The sequence below is a fragment of the Chlorocebus sabaeus genome, chromosome 20, assembly GCF_047675955.1.
Source record: "Chlorocebus sabaeus isolate Y175 chromosome 20, mChlSab1.0.hap1, whole genome shotgun sequence".
Taxonomy (NCBI): Eukaryota; Metazoa; Chordata; class Mammalia; order Primates; family Cercopithecidae; genus Chlorocebus; species Chlorocebus sabaeus.
Window position 1 is genome coordinate 72,349,346 of NC_132923.1, and position 23,211 is coordinate 72,372,556.

Below are 23,211 nucleotides of genomic sequence, written 5' to 3' on the forward strand. Positions count from 1 at the left end.
TCACCCTCAAGAGATTAGCAAGAAATATCAAATGCATGAACAAATGCTCCTGCAATTTAACAATGTCCTTGGGATAAGCTCTTTGTTTCTCTTCCTACAATGCCAAGTATAGAATAAGTACTCAACAAATGTGTGCTGACTTCATCACCTGCCTACCACTTACTAGAGGTATGCTCAGAATCTCTCCTTCAAAGAGATCATAATCTAGTTTATCCACTCATTCCCCAATATCTACAAAGCACTACAGTGTGAATTATTCTGTCATGGTTCCTATACTCAGGAGTTTAACTTCCACAAGAAACCTAATTTTGGCTTTTAGAGGCGGCAACACATACCATTTCTCTCTGCAAAAAACATACATACCCGTAATAATATTTAATTCTAAATATTGTTAGAGCTAAAAGCTCTAATATATATATGTGAACATATTATCTTTTAGCTCTAATAATATTTTTTTTCTTGCCTCTTCCAAACTTTAAAGAGTATCCCAATTACAATATTGTTGCATGTTTGTTTTTTGCTTTTTTTGAGACAGAGTCTCACTCTGTCGCCCAGGCTGGAGTGCAGTGGCGTGATCTGGGCTCACTGCAAGCTCCACCTCCCGGGTTCACGCCATTCTCCTGCCTCAGCCTCCCAAGTAGCTGTGACTACAGGCGCTCGCCACCACACCTAGCCAATTTTTTGTTTTGTATTTTTTTAGTAGAGACGGGGTTTCACCATGTTAGCCAGGATGGTCTCGATCTCCTGACCTTGTGATCCGTCCACCTCGGCCTCCCAAAGGGCTGGGATTACAGGCATGAGCCACCGCGCCCAGCCTTGCATGTTTTAAAAAGAAATTCAAATTCAGCTTTGCATAATTTTTGCTGTAGTATAATTGTTTGTAAATCTTTCCTTTAAAAAAAAAAAAAAGCGATAGACCATTAAAAAAAAAAAAAAGCCTCATTCCAAACAAATAAGATGAATTGCTGGGGGAAAAGGAAAGACATTAAAAAAAAAAAAGCCTCAATATACAAAACAAATAAGATGAATTGCTAGGGGAAGGAGTGAGGAGGACAGAGCCTAGCCCCTTCCATTCTGTGGTAAGACAGGCAGTACCTCCCCCATACCTTGGGGGAAAAAAATTAAAAACATATAGTGGAGTACTGAGTCTAAATACACTTGAATTTCAAATCAGTTCTCTAACCCCCTGCTTGGGTGACCCTGGAAAGGGAATTTCTTTGTGCATTATTTTTCTTGTCAGTAAATCTGGAAGAGTTGTTTTTGAGGATTATTAATTCATGCAGCAAATTTTTGCTGAGCACCTGCTACTACATGGACATAGTTTTAATAGTGCTGGGGGCACATCAAGAAATGAAACAGACAAAAATCCATGTCCTCATGGAGCTTCTATTCTATTAGGGAAAGATACATAATGAAAAACATAAATACATACCTATGTCCTACATGATAAACTGTAAGGAGATAAAACAGAGAAGGGGGTAAGAAGTAAAGAGAGATGCAATTAATAAAATTTATAAATGAGTGGTCAAGGAAGCCCTCCCTGAGAGGTATCAGTTCAGCCAAGAATAAAAGGATGTAAGGGAACCAGTTAAGTGGTTATGTGAGAAAACATTTAATCATAGTGCTTAATCAATCATATGTTCAATAAATAATGCTGACTATTATCACGGCCAGTACAATATAAACAAAGAAAACACTAAACTTGGATTAAACATCCTGTCACTGCCACATTCATTTCTGAGGCATTGAACCATTTAAACTTATTACCTCTCTGAAATAGTTTACTCCCATGGAAAACAGGATAATAATACCTGCTCTTCTGATGTCATTAAGAGGATAAAATGAGAAAATATGTGTAGAAGCACAAAGAAAATCGATAAAGAAACATAAATATTAGAACAATCACGTCTCCTCTAAGGCTCTTTTAGAAATGACAGACCACCAGCCTCTTTTATTCACAAAGAATACAGTGATTTGATAAGAGGCTCAGGAAGAGGGTTTCTAAGATGATAAAAATTAGCTTATTTTCTGTAGAGTCAGACCAACAACAGTGAGAGCTAAGACAGACATATTGATTTCCAATCAAGGAAACATAAACACTAAATCAGGTAAACTTGCCAGGGCTCTAGCTGGACAGAACAGCCCCCTGTTTACTCTGGTCCTTGCTTGATTCATTGTAAATTCCTCGTCTGGGCGGCATCAATACCTCTCAACCTTTCTTTTGCCTTCCTACAGATTTAGTGCCTTCCATTCACTCATTCAATAAACATTTAACAAGCACAATCAACACAGAGCCAAGTGTGGATCTGGGTAAGAGGGTGAACTAAACCAGGACCCAACCTGAACAAATTCCCTGGGTACAGATGAGGGAAAAGTTGGGGACAAAGAAAGAACAGAATTCATCCACCCCACCTTCCAGATCCCTGCAGCCTGGACAAGTCTGAGCCTTTAAAATACTTCGGTAGGTAAAATTGTAAACAAAATGAGAGCCCTCAGGCTACTACCATACTAGATTACACTTGGCAAGGCAACCCCAAACAAATACAGATCTTGGAAATATGAATATTGAGGTGCCAGAGTATCTCCAATCATTATTCAACAAATATGTATTAAATGCCTGCCTAGTGCTCAAATCTTCTGCACCTGCTCTTCCTTGTCTAACCATTGTCCCTTTTCTTCCTGTGGCTCAGCAAACAATTCAAGAACGCACTCAAACTTTCCTATAGTGGAAAGTGTTTGGGAGTAGAAATACAAAAGTAATACAAATGCAAAGCTAATATAATGTCCAGTGTCTCACTTCTCAATTAGTTTTGCTTCTATTAAAAGCTTCTACTAGCTCCTTCTAGGGCCTTTCTGTGAACATTCTCTCTTGAAAATTCCCCTTTTAAAGTTTACAGATTTACAGATGTTTCCTTCTAGGCCTTACCCAAGAGGATTAAATAACAAATTAAGAATAGCAATCTTCTCTGCAGCACACCGCAGGGGAGAGAAAATGGCATCCCTCTACCCTTCTAGGTTCCTTGGCTGGGTTACAAATTAAACTGACATAAGACAGGAGAAAGACTTATGTAAATATTTAATTACATAAGTATGCACAGGAGTCTCACAAAATAGGAGCCTCAAAGAAGGGTCAGATGATTGATGCTGATACAGCATCCCAAGTTACAGAAAGGCATCAGGGCTTGGGGCTTCTGGGGAAGGGGGTGGCAACACAAGTTATGGGAGGGTGAGGCGAAGAAATGCATGGGGAATAAAGGTTGTCTTGTTATACAGATAAAAAGTCGGTAATAAAAGTTGTTTCTGAGCAGCCCTCAGAAGAGGTGATAATCTGGGCATAGGGTCAACCTCTAGTCTCCCTTCCTGTGATCCAAGTTAATCTTCCCTGGTTGATAAAATTCTCAGGGAGGGTATTCATGACAATTGAGTTCCTTTCGGAGGATCTGTCTTTAGACAGATAAGAGGAGCTCAGAGAAAACGCTCTGTATCCTCAGAGAAAGCCTCTGCTTGCACCTGCTGTTCCCCAAGTGCCCTCAGTTCAAAGTAATATTTTGGGGTGACATTTCGTGAACTCTTTTGGTATCCTTATATTGACATTATATCACCCTTCTGTAATCTGGAAGCAGAACACAAAATACTGAATGCCTACTACAGAGCAGGCAACCACATAATCTTTTAAACAACCTCGTATCTACATTTTATAGATAAAACTGATATAGACACTGAAAGGCTAAATACCTGTTAAAAATCAAACAGTAAATGACAGAGTCTTGCTTGGACCTTGAGTTTTCCATCTCAAAAGATGAAGCTCTTTAATTCTGTATCCCATGCTACCCTTACTGGGGCTGTCCAGAAAAGGCTAGAGAAAAGTTTCCTAACCCCTTTGGCCTTCTCTCCCTGGTATCTGAGGATACCAGTTCTAAAATTCTAAAACATCACCTTAGTTAGGACTGATAATCCACATCGGGGCACATGAAGTGCTATCTCTTTAAGGTTCATCCTCAATTCAAAATTTCTTTAAAGAAAGAGCTATTCTGTGTTTGCAGGCCACATGTAAGTTGTTCTGCTACCGGGCATCTTTATTCTTTTACGAATAAAAGGACAGAATTTTGTGCAAGGTCTACATCTGTATATCTTGCTTTCAGGTAAATTCTAGTTCATTGCTTTGACCTTCTCCAAATTCTTCGTGTCTGGAGCCTTGAGTGTATACTTGAGCAAAATAATTATTTGGAGTATTAATACACGCTAAGTGTCATTTTCTTATAAAACCAAACTGCTTCTCCTTTACAATGTGCCAGCAGATATTTGGAGAAATAAAACATCAAATTTTAGACCCTTCCTGTAAAATTCTCATTATCAAATAACAACTCAGAAAAATACTCCAAAAAACTGTCTGTCAGAATATATTTTAAATACCAGAGTACCAGGGTGGGGGGAGGGTGGGCAGAAAAATTATCAAATCCTTGAACTGCATGTGTGCAAGGCAAACTCTATCTAAAGATAAACTGAGCTGAGATTTGAGCAGTTGTCTAAAAACTAGATTAGCAGTTTGATGGCAGTCAAGTTAATTGCCTGCTAAAACAAACAAACACTCCTCACAAGAATATAACAGAATCCAGATTTTTCCACAATACCAGGATATAACCAAAAATTTTTGACATGTGAAGAAAAAAGAAGTGTGACCAATTCTCAAGAAAAAAGACAGTCAACAAAGATAAACCTCAAACCGTTTTTAGATGTTATAATGAGCAGACAAAATTTTAAAGCAGCTATTATAACTATGCTCAAGAATGCAAAGATAATATACTTGAATAAAATGAGAAATTTCAGTACAGAAATAGAATTACTACAAAGAAACAATTGGGGCCGGGCACAGTGGCTCACTCCTGTAATCCCAGCACTTTGGGAGGCCAAGGCAGGCAGATCACAATGTCAGGAGATCACGACCATCTTGGTCAACATGGTGAAACCCCATCTCTACTAAAATACAAAAAAAAAAATTAGCTGGGCCTGGTGGCACGTGCCTGTAATCCCAGCTACTTGGGAGGCTGAGGCAGGGGAATTGCTTGAATCTGGGAGGTGGAGGTTGCAGAGAGCTGAGATCATGCCACTGCACTCCAGCTTGGTGACAGAGCAAGACTCGATCTCAAAAAAAAAAAAAAAAAAAAAAAGGAAATTCTGCAGCATAAGAAGAATAAACCATCTTTATCTTTATTCAAGAGAAAAAAAAATTAAAAAGAAAAGAAAAAGGCATTGTCTCAGGGATTTGTAGTAAAATATCAAAAGATCTAGCATACCTGTAATTAGAGACATAGAAGGAGAGCAAATAATGAGATAGAAAATATATTTGAAAAAATAATGGTCCCAAAGTCCCCAAATTTGATGAAAGACACAAATTTACAGATTCAAAAAGCTCAACAAACACCAAGCAGAATAAATATTTAAACCATTACGTCTAGGGAGGCATAATCATAGTCAAATTGAAACAGAGAAACAGAGAAAAACCTCAAGAGCAGCCAGAATAATTAAATGAATAAACAAATAACCTTGCATATAGGGTAACAAAAACTTTCACTGATTTATCACCAGAAATTACAGAGTCTGGCAGACAGTGGAACATTTTTAAAGTGTTCAAAAAACAAACTGTCAATTCAGAATTCTATCGAAAGCAAAACATCTTTTAAGAAAAAAGGTAAAATAGAAACTTTTTTTTTTTTTGAGATAGTGTCTTGCTCTGTTCCTCAGACTGGAGTGCAGGGGTATCATCACAGCTCACTGTAGCCTCAACCTCCTTGGCTCAACCAATCCTCCCACCTCAGCCTCCTGATAGCTGGAACTAGAGGCATGTGCCACCATCTCTAGCTAATTTAAAAAAAAAAAAAGATTGTAGACATGGGTGTCTCCCTATGTCACCTGGGCTGGTCTTGAACTCCTGGGTTCAAGCGATCCTCCCACCTCAGCTTCTCAAAGTGCTGGGGTTTTGGGTGTGAGCCACCACATGTAGCCAAGAAACATTTTCTGTGTACACGAAACAATAAAAAACTAAGAGGATTTTTCACTAAGGTATCTTCACTACAAGAAATATTAAAGGAACTTCAGATTCAATATCAGTTGTTATCTTTACAAAGAAACAAAGAGCATAAGGAATAGTAATTATGTGAGAATATACAATATTTTTTCTTTTATTTTCATTAAATATGGCAATTTAGAGCAAAAACTATAACATTTTCTTGTGCAGTTTGTAATATATGCAGATATAATACATATGATAACTAGCATAAAGGATAGTGTTAGGGAAATGAACCTATAAGTTGCAAGTGTTTTAGATTTTGTGTGAAGTTGATAGAATATTAATAGATAAAATTCAAAAGTGGGTTGTGAAGGAGGAGCCAACAAAAGAAAAAAATTAATATTAACTTATTAAGCATTTCCCCTAAATATTCCTAATGAAAAAATCAGAAATTTTCAGAATAGATTAAAAAAAAAAAAGTCTCAACTATATATTATTTATAATTGAAAGTAAATGCTTCTGAAAAGACACACCTTATAAACAGTAAGTATATAAAGGATGCAGTTGCTATATCAATATTGAGTAAAATAGACTTTAAGGAGAGAATAATATTACCAGAGAATAACATTTCATAATGTTTTAATTCACAACTCATCAGAAAGACATAATCTTAAATGTGTATATAAAAACCTATCAGGCAAAAATGAACAGAATTAAATGGAAAAAATACTATTTCACCATTACAGTTGAAGATTTTAACATCCCTTTCAACAAATGATAGAAAATAAAAATCAAACAAAATAAAAATCAGCCCAAAATAAATGATTTGAACAACATTATCAACCACCTTAATACATAAAGAACACCTAAAAACTGCAGAACACATGTTCTTTACAAGTTCACTTGGTATATCCACCAAGACTGATCATATGTAGAGTCATAAAACCCAGGTCTCAATTAATTAAAAAGTATTGAAATCAAACAGAGTATGTTCTCTAACCATAATGGAATTACATTAGAAATCAATAACAATAAGATATCTAAAGACCCCAATGTTTTGAAAATTGAACAAAATACTTAAAAATCCATGGGTCAAAATTTAAAAATCACAAGAGATACCGGAAAATATTTAAAACTGAAAGATGATAAAAATATATCATGTCAAACTTTGAGGTATATAAAGTGTACTAAGAGAAACGTTTATAGCTTTAAATGCATCTATTTGAAAAAAAGAAGAGTATAAAAATCAGTGATCTAATGTTCCAACCTAGAACACTAGAAAAAGAACAAAACCTAAAGTACAAGGAAGGAAACAATGAAGAACATAAATCTGTGAAATAGAAAACAAGAGAAAATTAAGGAAACCAAATTCATTTTTTGAAAAAATGAGTCATCACTATTATTTTACCATTCATTCTATCTCTGATTTTGTCTGTCTAGCTAGAAGTTGACCATTTTATTGATCTTTTCAAAGAACTATCCAGCATTTGGTTTTATTGACCTGGCTCTATTACTCTTCTTCTGGCTGATAGATATTAAAAAGACACAGAATATTACAAACACTTTTATGCCAACTAATTTGACAGCTTAGATGATAGCAGCAAATTTCTTTTTAAAAAAATCAACTTACCAAAATTGACACAATATGAAACAGAAGATCTAAAAAAATAAGAAAACAAAAACAAAATAAGAAACCCTATCTATATCTACTAAAGAAACTCGATGCTCAAAAACCTGCCCACAGAGAAAATAACAGGTCCAGATAGTGCTCTGTTGAATTCTATCAAACATAGCAGGAAGAAATGACACCTTTCCTTCAGAAAGTTAAGGAGGAAGGAATACCTCTAAACTTTTTTTTTTAATTTTAGATTTGGGTGTACATGTGAAGGTTTGTTCATAGAGAAACACATGTCATGGGGGTTTGTTGTACATATTATTATATCACCCAGGTATTAAGCTCAGTACCCAGTAGTTATCCTTTCTGCTCCTCTCCCTCCTCCTACCCTCCCCTGTCAAGTAAACCCCAGTGTCTGTTGTTTCCTTCTTTGTGTTCATGAGTTCTCATCATTTAGCTCCCACTTGCTTATAAGTGAGAACATGCACTATTTGGTTTGCTGTTCCTGTGTTAGTCTGCTAAGGGTAATAGCCTTCAGCTCCATCCATGTTCCTGCAAAAGACATGATCTTGTTTTATGGTTGCATAATATTCCATGGTGTATATATACCACAATTTCTTTATCTAGTTTATCATTGGTGGGCATTTAGGTAGATTCCAAGTCTTTGCTATCGTGAACAGTGTGGCAATGAACATTTGCACACTTGTGTCTTTATGGTAGAATGCTTATATTCCTCTGGGTATATACTCAATAATGGGATTGCTGGATCGAATGATAGTTCCACTTTTAGCTCTTTGTGGAATCGCCATACTGCTTTCCACAATAGTTGAACTAATTTACACTACCACCAACAGTGTATGGGTGTTCCCTTTTCTTTGCAATCTGCCAGCATCTGTTAATTTTTGACTTTTTTGATAATAGTCATTCTGACTGGTGTGAGATGGTATCTCATTGTGGTTTTGATTTGCATTTCTCTAATGATCAGTAATATTGAGCTTTTCTTCATATGCTTGTTGGGCACATGTATGTCTTCTTTTGAGAAGAGTCTGTTCATGTCCTTTGCCCACTTTTTAATGGAGCTGTTTTTCTCTTGTAAATTTGTTTAAGTTCCTTATAGATGCTGGATGTTACACCTTTGTCAGACATACAGTTTGCAAAAATTTTCTCCCATTCTGTAGGTTGCCTATTTACTCTGTTGATAACTTCTTTTGCTGTGCAGAGGCTCTTACCTTCAATTAGATCCCATTTGTCAATTTTTGCTTTTGTTGAAATTGCTCTTGGGTGTCTTTGTCTTGAAATCTTTGCCTGTTCCAATGTCCAGGATGGTTATTGCCTAGCTTGTCTGCCAGAATTTTCATAGCCAAACTAGTTTTATCAAGTCAGTACCTAAATCCAAAAAGTGATAAGCGACATGGGAAAAAAGGGAATATGGAACAAGGAAAAGGAAAATCAGGAGCATGGAAGTAGGGTGGGCTGCAGTTTTGAAAATGGTGCTCATCTCACTGAGAAGGTGACATGGGAGAACAGACTTGAAGGAGGTGAAGGCCCATATGGGGATCTTTGTCTGAATAGCACCTTGTGCAAAGGAATGTGCCTGGAAAGGCAAGGAGGCAAGTGTGCTATTCCAAAGACCCAAGTTAAGAAGACTTATCAAGGAAGATGAAAAGGATCAACCGTTCAACACTAATGTTAGTTATGTAAATGAGGAATTAGCAAAGTAGCGGTGTTTGGTGATCTTAAAGAGAGCAGTTTTGTGGGACAGGTAGTACTAAAGTAGGCTTAAGAGAAAATGGCAGAGGGCCAGGCGCGGAGACTCACACCTGTAATCCCAGCACTTTGGGAGGCCGAGGCGGGTGGATCACGAGGTCAGGAGCTCGAGACAAGCCTGGCCAACATGGTGAAACCCTGTCTCTACTGAAAATACAAAAATTAGCTGGGCGAGTAGGCACGTGCCTGTAAACCCAGCTACTCGGGAGGCTGAGGCAGGAGAATTGCTTGAATCTGGGAGGTGGAGGTGGCAGTGAGCCAAGATCGCCACATTGTGCTCCAGGCTGGGTGACAGGGAGAGGATGTTTAAATTTAAAAAAGAAAAAGAAAAAGAAAATGGCAGAACTGGATCTAATGAGTGTGGACACCTCTTTTGATGGGCTGTGACTCAAAGGGAAACAAAGAAATTAGACAGCAGTTGGAGAGGAAAGTCAGGTCAAGAAAAGGGTCTTTTGTTTAATATAGGTGAAATGTGTTTACATGGTGATGGATATGATCCAAAGGAGATCAAAAACCACAGAAGAGCAGGGAGAACTGCTAAAGGAATGCCCTTGACCAGATGTCAGGTGCGTCTCCCGTATAAGGAGTTCTCTCAGTTCTCTCTGACCCATTTCAAAGGAATTCTGAAATCCTCTAAAACCATCACTACCATCAATTCAACAGTTTCTGAAACACTATGAAAATGTTTGCCATTTCATTGAGTAAATTATTAATATAAATAATTACTAGAGCATTTGAGAAAAAGTTAGAGTGAACTCTTGAGACAAGTCCAAGGTGGCTCTGATCCATTTAATGATCCAATCAAGCACCCCAAGAATCTCCTTCTCCTTTTGCTTCTTCTTTGTGTTTTACGGACCATATTCGGCTACCTTCTGAGGCACTTGCTCAAAAATTTATTTTTCTTGATTCAGATTCAACTTTGTATAATACCTTACGCAAACACACAATTTCTTTTCTTTTTTTGAAACGGAGTCTCCCTCTGTCGCCCAGGCTGGAGTGCCGTGGCGTGATCTCGGCTCACTGCAAGCTCCGCCTCCTGGGTTCACGCCATTCTCCTGCCTCAGCCTACAGGTGCCCAGCTAATTTTTTGTACTTTTAGTAGAGACAGGGTTTCACCGTGTTAGTCAGGATGGTCTCGAATCTCCTGACCTTGTGATCCGCCTACTTCAGCCTCCCAAAGTGCTGAGATTACAGGCATGAGCCACCGCGTCCGGCCAATTTCTTAAAGTATTCAAAAATGAAGTCTATGAGAAGTGTTCCACACAAGAACATGTGCGTGGAATTTTAATTTTTCCAAGGCTGTTGCCATAGTTTCTTTGGCAGCAAAACTACATATAGTGAACTAATTAAGGATTTAAAATACATTGTTAGACAATTTAGACCCACAATCTCTGAAGGTTAGTTTAAAAGAAATAATGAGTAAAAGCAAGGAAAAATGTATACCCAAGAGTAAAAATATCCCAAAATGTTTTTTATTAGTGTTAATTCCTTTGCTCCCCTAACCAGAAGATATTAACAACATGTTAGATTTCCTGCCAAGTTAGATAGTATGCACAAGAAAGACCCAACTCTCAACAAGATTTGATTAGTAAAGAGGGAGGGCAAGAACCCATGGGGATCTAATTTTCACTAACCCAAAGGAGAAACAATGGATAGAAAATGCAAGCCAGAATTCTAGATAGTACAAAATATACAAAACCAAGCATAAAGAAACAGTTCCCTTTCACCTAAAGGTTGTGAGCTAAAAGCACACAGGTCAATAATCTGCTTTGAATAACTAACCTATTTTTAGTTTATCAAACAAATCCTATAAGTGGTTACAATTATTATTATAACTATTAAGAAGTGGGGAAACTGGTGAATCGCTGTTAGGAAGACTGAGTCCTCAAACAAGGTGAAAGTAGGAAATCTAGGAGGTAAGCCCATGTCACACCCTGCTTTCTTCCTGAGAATGTGGGCATCTGGAGACCTTGATCTTCTACTTTGATGACAGCACAGAGCACCAGATATAGGAGATAAACCTCAGGGTTTGGCCAAGATGGGAAACCAAGGAATCTAAATGCGGGGGTGGTACCCAACCGGATTTCAAAACTCGTTATAAAACTAGTCACTAAGATAATGTGGTACTGGCACAAGGATAGATAGATAGACTAATGGAACCAAATCAAATTCATACATATCCAAAAACTCAACTGACAGAAAACACACTGAAAACAAATGAAGAAAGTGCAGATTGTTCGACAGAGATAGAGTATTTGAAAACACATATGGGGGAAGAAAAGGAAATTGGATACCTACTAAAGAAAAGGAAATTGATACCTACTTCGCATCCAATACCAAAATCAATTCCAGGTGGATAAAATACTTAAATGAGGCCAGGCGGGGTGACTCACGCCTGTAATCCCAGGACTTTGGGAGACCGAGGCGGACAGATCACCTGAAGTCAGGAGTTCGAGACTAGCTGAGTCAACATGGCGAAACCCCATTTCTACTAAAACTACAAAAATTAGCCGGGCTTGGTGGTGGGCTCCTGTAGTCCTGGCTACTCGGGAGGCTAAGGGCAGAAGAATCCCTTGAATCCAGGAGGTGGAGACTGCAGTGAGCTGAGATCGTGCCACTGCACTGCAGCCTGGGTGATAGAGCAAGACTCCATCTCAAAAAAAAAAAAAAAAAAAAAAAAAGACTTAGGTGAGAGAGGCAGAAGTTTTAGAAGGCAGTATAGAATATCTTTATGTCTAAAGACCGATTTTTCAAAAAACTGAGTTAAAATTAAAACGTTAATTCTTTAAAAGATAAAATGAGGCCAGGTGCAGTGGCCCATGCCTGTAATCATAGTACTTTGGGGAGACCAAGGATGGTGGATTACTTAAGCTCAGGAGTTCAAGACCAGCCTGGGCAACATGGAGAAACCCTGTCTCCACAAAAAATACAAAAATTAGCTGGGCATGATGGTGCCTGCCTGTGGTCCCAGCTATTTGGGAGGCTGAAGTGGGAGGAATGCTTGAGCCCCAAAGGTAGAGGCTGCAGTGAGCCGTGATTGCACCAAGCACTCAAACTGGGATGACAGAGCGAAACCCTATCTCAAAACCAAACAAAACCAAACAGAACATAAAAACGATAAAATGAGATGAAAAGACAAGGCAAAAACTGAAACGACTTATTTGTGAATCATAAATCTGCACAGCAATCTAATATGGTAACTACCAGCCACATATAGCTATTTTATCTAAAATTTAATTATCAGTAGCTCTAGACACATTTCAGGTACTCAGTAGTCATACGTGGCTGGTAGCTACTCTAATTCCCCTAATATGGAACATCATCATCTCAGAAAGTTCTCTTTGGACAGCACTGATCTAGAACATATACAGCATTTTTAAACTTCTAAAATAAACAACTAAAAAACTGGACAAGGAGCATTAATAGATATTTGACAGAACAAAAACACAAAAATTTACTATAAGCATGCCAAAAGGTGTTTCAACCTCATTTGTAATCAGAGTGAGGCAAGTGCAACTCACCTGATACCCTTTCAGACAGCCCACATTTGGCAAAGGATTAAAAATCATATAATATTAGATATTAAAGGAGATGCAGATAAGCAAGTGACCCATGACAGCCACTGTGGAAGCAGTCTGTTGAACACTGACATCTAGCACTTCTACTCTAGAGAAGTGATTCTCCACCTGAGCTGAATAGTGCCCCCTTGCCCCACTATTTAGGGCATTTGTGTGTGGAGACACATATACAACACACAGTTCTGCCATCATTAAGTTGGCAGGAGGCCAGGGATAATAAAATTCCTGCAATTAAAGGAATTATTCCTTCTGTACTATGTACAGAGGTATGAACAAAAATCAAAACATTAGAACAAAATTTAAAAAATTAGCCAGATTTAGTGGTGTATGTGTAGTCCCAACTACTTGGGAAGCTGAGGCAGGAGGATTGCTTGAGCTCAGGAGTTTGAGGCTGCAATAAGCAATGATTGTGCCACTGCACTCCAGCCTGGGCAACAGAGCAAGAACCTGTCTCTTAAAAAACAAAACAACAACAAAATTAGAAACAGCCCAAACAACGTCAGCTATAAAATGGATACATAAATTGCATATAATGGAATACCATAGAAATGGAAATAAATGACCCTTAATTACGGATGTCAACATGGGTGTTTCTAACAAATATGAAGCTGAGTGAAACTAGCAAGATATGTGAATATAAACATATGCTTAAAATTTATATAAAGAACAAAAAATAGCCAACTCAAAATTAATTTGGGGATAAATACATATAAAACAAATCAAAAAAAAAATGCAAGGGAATTGCTAACCAAAAATTAGGATAAGGCTACCTCTGAGAGGGAGGGAGGAAGGTACTCTCTTTGGAAGGTCATACAACGGCCTTCTAAGTTTGGTAATGCATCATTTCTTCAGCTGGGTAGTAAGTTAAGATGTTAATTTTAATATATTTCTTTATATGTATGTTTTACACATGTCTCCATATATTTGATAAATTTCACAATTGTTTTAAAAGTCAGTTTAGTTACCTACTAGCTGGGATCTGTGGTTTTTCTGAACATTGCTAATAATAATACTGCCACCTATCCCATGGAGTTGTTCTGAAGTTCAAAGGAGATAGAAGTGTGAGTGACTGTGATGGCGGATATTTTACAGAATAGGAAACATATGAGGTAAACATGTCCCTAAAGATTTCATTCTGGGTACTGTCCAGGACCACAGAATCCAGAGTGTCTAAGCAGTTATTAAAGTCAAGAAGGTACTGAGGTGTCTGTGTTCTCATTGTAGAGTGAGAAATCCCATGTTCAATTCAACCCATGGGAGAACCATCATAATGAAGTGATAGCAAATTTTTCAATAAATGTGTAAATATGAGCTTTTATTGTTATGTTGTTGTAATAATGACCATAGTACTGAAAGGATCTGGAAATCATGTCACAGAAGAAGAAATTATTTTAGACGTGTTTATACTAAAATTTAGGCTAAGCGATAATAACAATGACACAACTGTCCTCATTTTTGGGATAAACAACAGACACAGATCTATTTGTTAAGGGTTCTTCCAGAGGATGGACTGGAGAGACCGCAGGAATTTAAAAGTCAGTACCCTTCTGGTTCAATATAAGAAAGAACTTTTTGACAATCAGTCAGAGGAAACACAGAATAGACTGTATGGTAATTCCCTTGCACTTGAATTATTTGGATAAAGACAGAGTTTAGCAGAGACTCCTGTATCTGATGAAAACAAGTATTTTAAAAATAAACAACGTTAAATTAAAACTACAGATAATAGGCTGGGCACAGTGGCCCATGCCTGTAATCCCAGCACTTTGGAAGGCCATGGCAGGAGGATTGCTTGAGTTGAGGAGTTTGAGACCAGTCTGGGCAACATGGCAAGACCTCATCTTTACTAAAAACAGCAACAACGAAAAATCAGCCAGGCATGTGGGCATGTGCCTGTAGTCCGAGTTACTTGAGAGGCTGAGATGGGAAGATCAATTGATCGCCTGGAAGATTAAGGATGCAGTGAGCTATGATCATACCACTGCACTCCAGCATGAGCGACAGAGCAAGACCCTGTCTCAAAAAAAATAAAACAAAATAAAAATACAAATAACAAAACTTTCTGTCACATTTATTTCAAAAGTTAGCTGTCCTGCTTAATATCCATCAACTACAAATAACTTAGTTTACCTCTTGGAGCCCCAATTTCCTCATCTGTAATAAGATATCTTTCCTTCAAGGTTATTTGGTAAAAATCAATGTGATATATATGGAAGTTGCTTAGCACTGATGTTCCATAAGTGCTCAATCAGCAGCTATAATTTCTAAAATTATTATTAAAGGCTTCTAAACTTGTTTCTCGCTAGATAAATAAAAAATGACATCAGTACAAGGGGGAAAAAAAAAACTTTCACATTTGAAAACAGCCTAAGAACTTGTATCTGTTACTTGAAGGAAAGTGGCAAAACTGATATCCCTGGATCAGTTTCTTTAAAATGTTATCAAATGGCCTCTGGTCTCCCAGAAAGTTTCCTTGAACATGCTTTGTTCAGAAATCTTCGCCCATAAAAAATCTCTTAAATTTCACAACCACAAAGAATTTTCTAGTTTGCTGAAATAAAAATAAGACAGGAATTATGAAGATAAGTCTTAGCACAGCAAACTACATATTTACTACAATAAATAAATACTCAGGCCATCAGCTTTTAAAAATATCTAAAGCTAAGAAAAAGAATATACATATACATGTCTATTTATATCCTCTGTATTTAACCTGCAGAAAGCCAATCTTTAAAAAGTCAATGTCTATAAACAGGAAATGCTGCACTTCAAGATTAAACCACAGTAATTTATTATAAGTAAATAAGCATCCTACAAACAACTTCACTATAAGGACACTTGCAAATCTTTTCTTCTTATATAGTACTTTTTAAGTTCAGATTAAGTCAAGCTGTTCTCCATGAACATAATAATGGCGGAATCTCAGAGTTTAAAATCGTATGCAGTTTACTGAAGTTATCTTTCTATCTTGTGGAAGCACTCTGCTACACTCTGGTTTTTAGCTGGGTTCTGTTTTTTACTTGAGTTTCAAAACTAGCTTCAAATTACTAGTTGATGGTGTTGATGGTCACATACGGTAACAAAGTTGGTGGATTCGCTGAAATTAAAACCAACTCCTATTTACCACCCTTCTTTTCAAGCACAGATCAATTATTTACGATCAGGTTCACCAACACTATGTTTTAGGAGGCAGTCCATCTGAAGCCAGCTATAAATAAAGTAAATAGAATCTGACCTCAAAACTTCTTGACTCCACAGAGAACTGAAAGAAGATGGGAGGGGAGAAGCAAAGGAAGAAACAAAAAAAAACGAGGAAAGAAAAAGAATGGAACAAAAGAAGCCAATATCCAATGAGCTGCTTCTATGCCAGAATTACAATTTTACTTCATTCTTTGTCAATTTGTCATCATTTAATTATCACAACCCCATAAGGCAATATTATGTTCCTCTTATTTAAGATTGAGAAACTGCAGCTCAAAAAGACTAAATTGCTTACTGGGGCCACAAAGTAAGGAGGAAAACCAGAATTTGACGTGGGGTCTGATTCCAAAGCCTGGGCACTTATTTTCTACATCAGAAAAAATATTTTCAGTGTTTTTAGATGCGAGTTGTTTAGGAATTTTTAAAACAAAAAGGAATTAAATAGTTCCAAATTATAGCACAGATAGCGAAAACCATACACATAAGTTTTTAACCACCTCTAAGAATCCAAAGTGTAAGGCTGTCGCCATTATGCATGAGATGCACGTGTAATTATAAAGAAAGAACAGGAAACCTCAAGTGGAGATTGCTTGTAAAGAGTGATGAAGCCACATCTAAAAGCAAGACAAAGACAGGGAGTATCAAGTACTCATAGCCTCTTACCTGCTGTACTTCACTTTCTCCATTTGAGATTTTCTCAGTGTAAACAAAGGAGTTGAATATCCGCTGCAATGAAAAGAAAATGAACATGAGATTTTCTAAGTAAGTCATTTTCTATATGAGTGTGTATGTGAATAATTTGTTTACAACAAATAGAATCTAGTAGAAAAAAAATTTTTAATTAAAATGCAATAATTTTACAGACAGAAACCCAAGTATCAGCCAAAGTCAATCACACTTATGTAAGCAATACCCAGGCACCTCTGTAGTGAAATAAACCAGGCATTACACTGTATTTTTCATTTTCAAAAATACATTTAATTATAGATTTCCGGAGTCCATGCCATTTTATCCAACTGGTATAATCTTGACAAAGTTGTGTTTCTCATTTAAATCCTGCACTCCCTGAATGCCGTAATTGTTTACAGCCTCTAACATCTAATGCAATAAAGCTCTTTGAAAGGGATTCTTTCCATATTCTCTCATGTCCCTGTTCAGTCCCTACCCAATATTATCTATCACCTTCGTTACTCAAGCACCCCCTCGGGAGAGTAACATAATAGGGCTTGCCAAATATGTGTGGACTTAAGAGAAGATCCAGTTCTTACATGCCAGGAAATATGACAGCTGTGCCAAGACGTTAGGCCAAACTACAGCACACAAGCACACACATTCTTCCCCTGGTCCCTGCCTAGCTGGTACCTAGTCCTCCATACATCACCTCTATTTAAAATGTCTCTGCAGACTTAGGACTTTACCAAACTGTACCGTTACTGAGTAATCACAAGAGATTAACATATAACAAAGTAAAGAATGAGAATCCAAGTTATGTATCTGTTAGAGGAGCAAAAAAAAAAAAAAAAAAAAAAAAAAAAGAGCAGCAGCCTCATCATTTATCTTCAAGCTTTAAAGATACCACTGAACTCTCCAGATGAGTAAGGAGTCAGACCTGGAGATGTCAGCCAAAATTTCCTTCTTCCTTTCCATCCTGCTGCCAGGGTTTGTCAGCATCTGGGACAGCTTCCCAGACGGCCTAACACACCTGCATGGTTGTGGTACAGAAGACAAGTGAAGCCAAGTTCATCATGCAATGTACATCTAAACAGACCAAATGAAGGAAGATCAAGCTGCTGGGGCTTAGAGGGAGGTTTTGGTCAGGAGGTGGAGTGCAGGGTGGAGGGAAGCAAACAAACTTGAGAAGGACTAGGATGAAATTACAGTCTGGAAAATTATAATTACAAATCATGGTGCCTCCCATCATTCTCCAATGTGCCACTTATTCATTCAACAGGTGTTTACTGTCATTTTCTTTTCTGAAAATGACTCTGCCAGTAGGAAAGTTCATTACAGGTTTCTAGTAATGTTCATAATGATATTATCATTGGCTAGTATCTACTGAATAGTTACCATGGCGTGGACACCATTATAAGCACATTACATTTATTTATTTAACTCTCATAAAACACCTTTGTGAGAGGCACTATTATTATCTCTACATAGATGAGGAAACTGAAGCATATTTACGAAGTGCCTAGGGCAATTCAGATATTGTACCTCATGTGTATATTTTATTTCATATTCATTTCAAAATTACCATAGCTTTAAAGAGGAAAAACTAAGAGCCTGGGAGATTAAATAACATACCCCCAAATCACTTGGCAAGGCTGGAATCTGAACCCAGGCAATGTGACTTCAGATCTGGCACTCCTAACTCTGTTGTCTTATAAGAATTTGCTACCTGATTGCTTTACATACATTAAAAGATGCTGCGATCAGGAGCTAAGACCTGAACATGATGCAGATCAACAATCCCTATGTGTCATTTCAAAATTCAAAAGGCTCGAAAATCAAAAGTTTTACATAACACATTTGTTAGCAAAATACGAAATAGCCTGAACTTATTTGGGAGTAAATCCTAACTTGAACTGATGTGTATGTATAGTCCTCATTAAACCACTTAGTGTGATATTCATACATTTTGATGCAGATCTCAACCAATGTATTTGATTATGGGGTTCTGCTCTAGATCTCACTACAGGTGTTTTACATTCAGGGGCATTAGGATTCTAAATCCTGGAATACTCATTTTGGAAGAAGCACTAAGAACCTATAGACCTCCATTCTTACAACTCCACGTTCCCAGATCCTTGGGGGACACCTTAGTTGACTACATTATAATGCTCTTAGAGGCCTGGTCAATGTCAACACCACCCATGCCCCCCAGAATACATTCTCTGTTCTCATACAATTTGATTTCCAAAAACTGTTAAATAGTGCCAACAGTACATTTTTATTAAAAGTAACATAATTCATGTAGTGACTTCAGATCTTGATAAACATAGCCAATTCCTTATTTCCTTTCTGGCAGTGATATTCCAATTGATACAGTATCTGTTCTATCTTGGCAAATGCTTCCGCCAGAGTTGATTGATGAAGGAGGCATGAACTACTCCAGATCCACCCTGCTCAAGCCAGTACCCACAAAGGGCCAAATCAGATACTTCCTTCTCCTTTTTGTTTAAACAAAGGTGAATTCCTCAGTAGTAATAAAGAATATATGCCCGGAAGGGATCGAGAGGCTGTGTTTTGGTCCCTGTTTTATTCATTTATTATCTTAACAGGAGTGATTACTAATACTTTTATCTTAGTAGATCTTCTTACGACATAAGCATTTTTATATTCTTTATATCTAATAAATATGGGTGGGCAAAAGAAAATTTTAAAAGCAAGAAAGATGTTTTAAATGTGAGCAGTGGTGACTCTATAGACTACCTATTTTGTATAACCCTGTATTGACCCCAGAAGTGAAAGGGGATGTGGTAGGTCGCAGTTCGGGGCTATCACCAAAGCAAAACATTTCTTTGCCCCTTCTCCTTCCTCAAGCGGTTGGGGTGTGAGATGGAGAAGAGCTTTAAGAACTTCAGTGAGGGCCGGGCGCGGTGGCTCAAGCCTGTAATCCCAGCACTTTGGGAGGCCGAGACGGGCAGATCACGAGGTCGGGAGATCACGACCATACTGGCTAACATGGTGAAACCCCGTCTTTACTAAAAAATACAAAAAACTAGCCGGGCGAGGTGGCGGGCGCCTGTAGTCCCAGCTACTCAGGAGGCTGAGGCAGGAGAATGGCATAAGCCTGGGAGGCGGAGCTTGCAGTGAGCTGAGATCCGGCCACTGCACTCCAGCCTGGGCGACAGAGCGAGGCTCTGTCTCAAAAAAAAAAAAAAAAAAAAAAAAAAAGAACTTCAGTGAGATGCCATTGGAAGCCAGTAGAACCTAGACAAGTACAAGTAACTCATGACTTAACCGATCAGCCACAAGTGCTAGGTTAAAAGTTCAGGCTTAGGCTGGGCACAGTGGCTCATGCCTGTAATCCCAACATTTTGGGAGGCCGAAGTGGCTGGATCACCTGAGGTCAGAAGTTCAAGACAAGACTGGCTAACATGGTGAAACCCCGTTTCTATTAAAAATACAAAAAATTAGCCAGGTGTGGTGGCGCATGCCTGTAATCCCAGCTACTTGGGAGGCTGAGGCAGGAAAATCACTTGAACCTGGGAGGCGGAGGTTGCAGTGAGTCAAGATCGCACCATCGCACTCCAGCTTGGGCAACAAGAGCGAAACTCTGTCTCAAAAAAAAACAAAACAACAACAACAACAAAAAAGTTCAGGCTTATGTGTGTGCACAAGATCTCAAACTACAGGGTGAATTTTCACTATGCTTTAGGTCAATGGACAGTAATCGTCTTTCTTAAAATGCAAGGCCTGCTAAGCCCAGCTCTCAAAGGCTTAGTACTTTTACACTTTACAGTTTCAAATAAATTATTGCATTTGATTTTCACAACAACTGTATGTGGCAGGCAGGGCAGGGGTCTGAAACCACATTTTACAGACTAAAAAACTACATTTCCAAAGGTAGAAAATATATCTGAGGTAAAAAGTTGAAGCATTGAGGCCTAAATCTAGGCCTTGAGTTAAAAACAGGCATTGTATTTAGCAAAGCTATTAAAAAACAAATTCATTCATATTACCTTCTTCTTCTGCATAGCCTATCCTAATACCTGTATGTAGGAAAAAAAAAAATGAGCATTTGGGGATTTTTTTTTTCTATCCAAAATTTTATTTTAAGCAAGATATATTGTCCAGGGTAATTAAAGAATCCCAGACAAAGGTTTTGTTTTTGTTACTTTCTATTGCTATGTAAAATTATAAAAGAAATAGAGTACGGGGCTTTTTGGAGCTTTTGATTTTAATTCAAGAGCCAGGAATTCAAAGTGATACACCTACCCGACATTTTTGTGACTTCAGGGTAAAGATTTTCCTGGTTAATAGAGGACTTGCAAAATGGAAATGCAAAGGAAAAGTTTTCCTAAAACATGAAAATGATCAGCCACTGGGCATGGTGGCTCATGCCTGTAATCCCAGAATTATGGGAGGCTGAGACAGGTGGATCACTTAAGCTTAGGAGTTCAAGAGCAGCCTGGCCAACATGGCAAAACCTCGTCTATATGAAAAAAAACAAAAATTAGCCAGGTGTGATGGCACCCATGGGTAGTTCAGCTACTTAGGAGGCAGAGGTGGGAGGATCACTTGAGCCCAGGAGGCAGAGGCTGCAATGAGCCAAGATTGTGCCACTGCACTCCAGCCTGGGTAACAGAGTCAGACCATGTCCCCCCCCCTCCCCCGAAAAAAAAAAAATTAAACAAAAAAGAAAAAAGAAAAGAAAACGAAGAGCCATCATGACAGGTCTGATTCTTCAGTCCTCTTGGATGATTTGCCCACAGTAACAGGGTTAGGGTATGGGTAGGCAGGATGAACATTCTGCTTTCTATTCCAATTTATCACTTTCCTTTATCCCCGCTCCCCGGAGGGCTAAAGGAATCCCAGAAATCCGAACTCTTAATGTGAACACAACCCGAAGGGAGTCAGAAGTTAACTCTCCTCACTTTGCAAATCCCTGAAAATTAAGCTAAAGATACTGCCCAGCCCTGCCCATTACTCTTTCTTGTTCTTAAAATTCTTCATCAAATACTAAAACTAAAAATACGTGTTATTATATAGTGAACAGATTAAAATAGGTGAGGAGTTTTAAAATGTTATTTTAAATAGAAACATTTCACAGAATCTTCTGTTACATTTATTTCCACAATTAAAAGAAAACAAGAAAAAAATGTCTTATTCTTATGTGCATGGTAACTGAGCACTCTGATTTAGAGACAAAACTAACCTTTCTCTCATTAATACATGCACCTTGGAAAACTGGTGGTATCTTCTCAAGTTAATTATATGGATATTTATGACTCAGCAATTCCAATCCTTGGTATACACCTTGCAGACACATGGTTGTGTGTTCCTCAAAAGACAAGTAGAGTATAACAACATTCACACAGCAAAACTACTCCTAATAACACCTACCTAGAATACTCAAATGCCAATCAGCAACAGAAAATTAAACTGTGGTGAATTCGCATAACAGAATATTCAGTGATGAGAATGAAAAATGACTGCAACATGCATCAACATGATGAATCTCACAAACATGATACTGAGTGAAAGATGCCAGACACTAGCATACAAAATGTATAATTCCATTTATATAAAGTTCAAAACCAGGCAAAACTAATATAGCCTGTTAAAAGTCAGGATAGTGGTTATTCTTTGTGGGAGAATGAACAGAATAGGGCATAAAAGGGGCTTCCAGGATGCTGAAATTTTGTTTCTTGATGTGGTTGGCTGCTGGTTATCGGATGTGTTCACTTTTGTGAGAATTCATCAAGATGTACACTTAAAGACTGCATTCTTCTGTATGCTATGCTTCAATAAATTTACTTTAAACATACATTCTAGGTAGTCTCTCTAAAATATACTCTACTTAAACGTTTTTGTAAATACACAAATATTTTATGTATTTTTAAAATTATGTATGCATTCTTAAAAAGGAAGGGCAAGACTCTATTAACTGGGCTATTATAAAAACTCAGAGAAAAATCTAAACCCCGATCCACCATCCAGATAAAACTGGGGCTATGCTAACTGAAGAGTCACCTAGCAATTCACAGATAAGGTCTCCTGAGCCTTCCCCGAGGCAACATCTTAATTGCTCCCTCACACTTTAAGTATATATAACATTGCTTAGTTCTCCAGCTTCCCATCTAACAGTACCGTACAAATCTGAATTTTCAGCAAGAAAAGGGGTATCTTTACTGAGTTTCATCCAACCTAGATGTTCTAAAGGTATGTTACATTATTAAATCAAATCTCTTTACATATTCCTTTCTTTTATTCCCTAAGCACTGCCTCCCCACTCCCTCTCCAAAAAAGCAGGTTCAACACAAATGAAGTTAAAAATTAGAGTCACATAATAACAATTGAATACAATTCCCCCTACC

The 23,211-nt window shown here is 37.8% G+C and overlaps 1 protein-coding gene across 1 annotated transcript in view; it reads right to left on the bottom strand.

The window, feature by feature from the left end:
* Positions 1-23,211, bottom strand: part of CACHD1 (cache domain containing 1) — a 225,505-nt gene that overhangs the window by 127,877 nt on the left and 74,417 nt on the right. Inside the window, exon 2 of the mRNA XM_007978455.3 lies at positions 16,832-16,894. Within this exon, the coding sequence (XP_007976646.1) occupies positions 16,832-16,894 (63 nt within the window). The remainder of the gene's footprint in view (positions 1-16,831; positions 16,895-23,211) is intronic.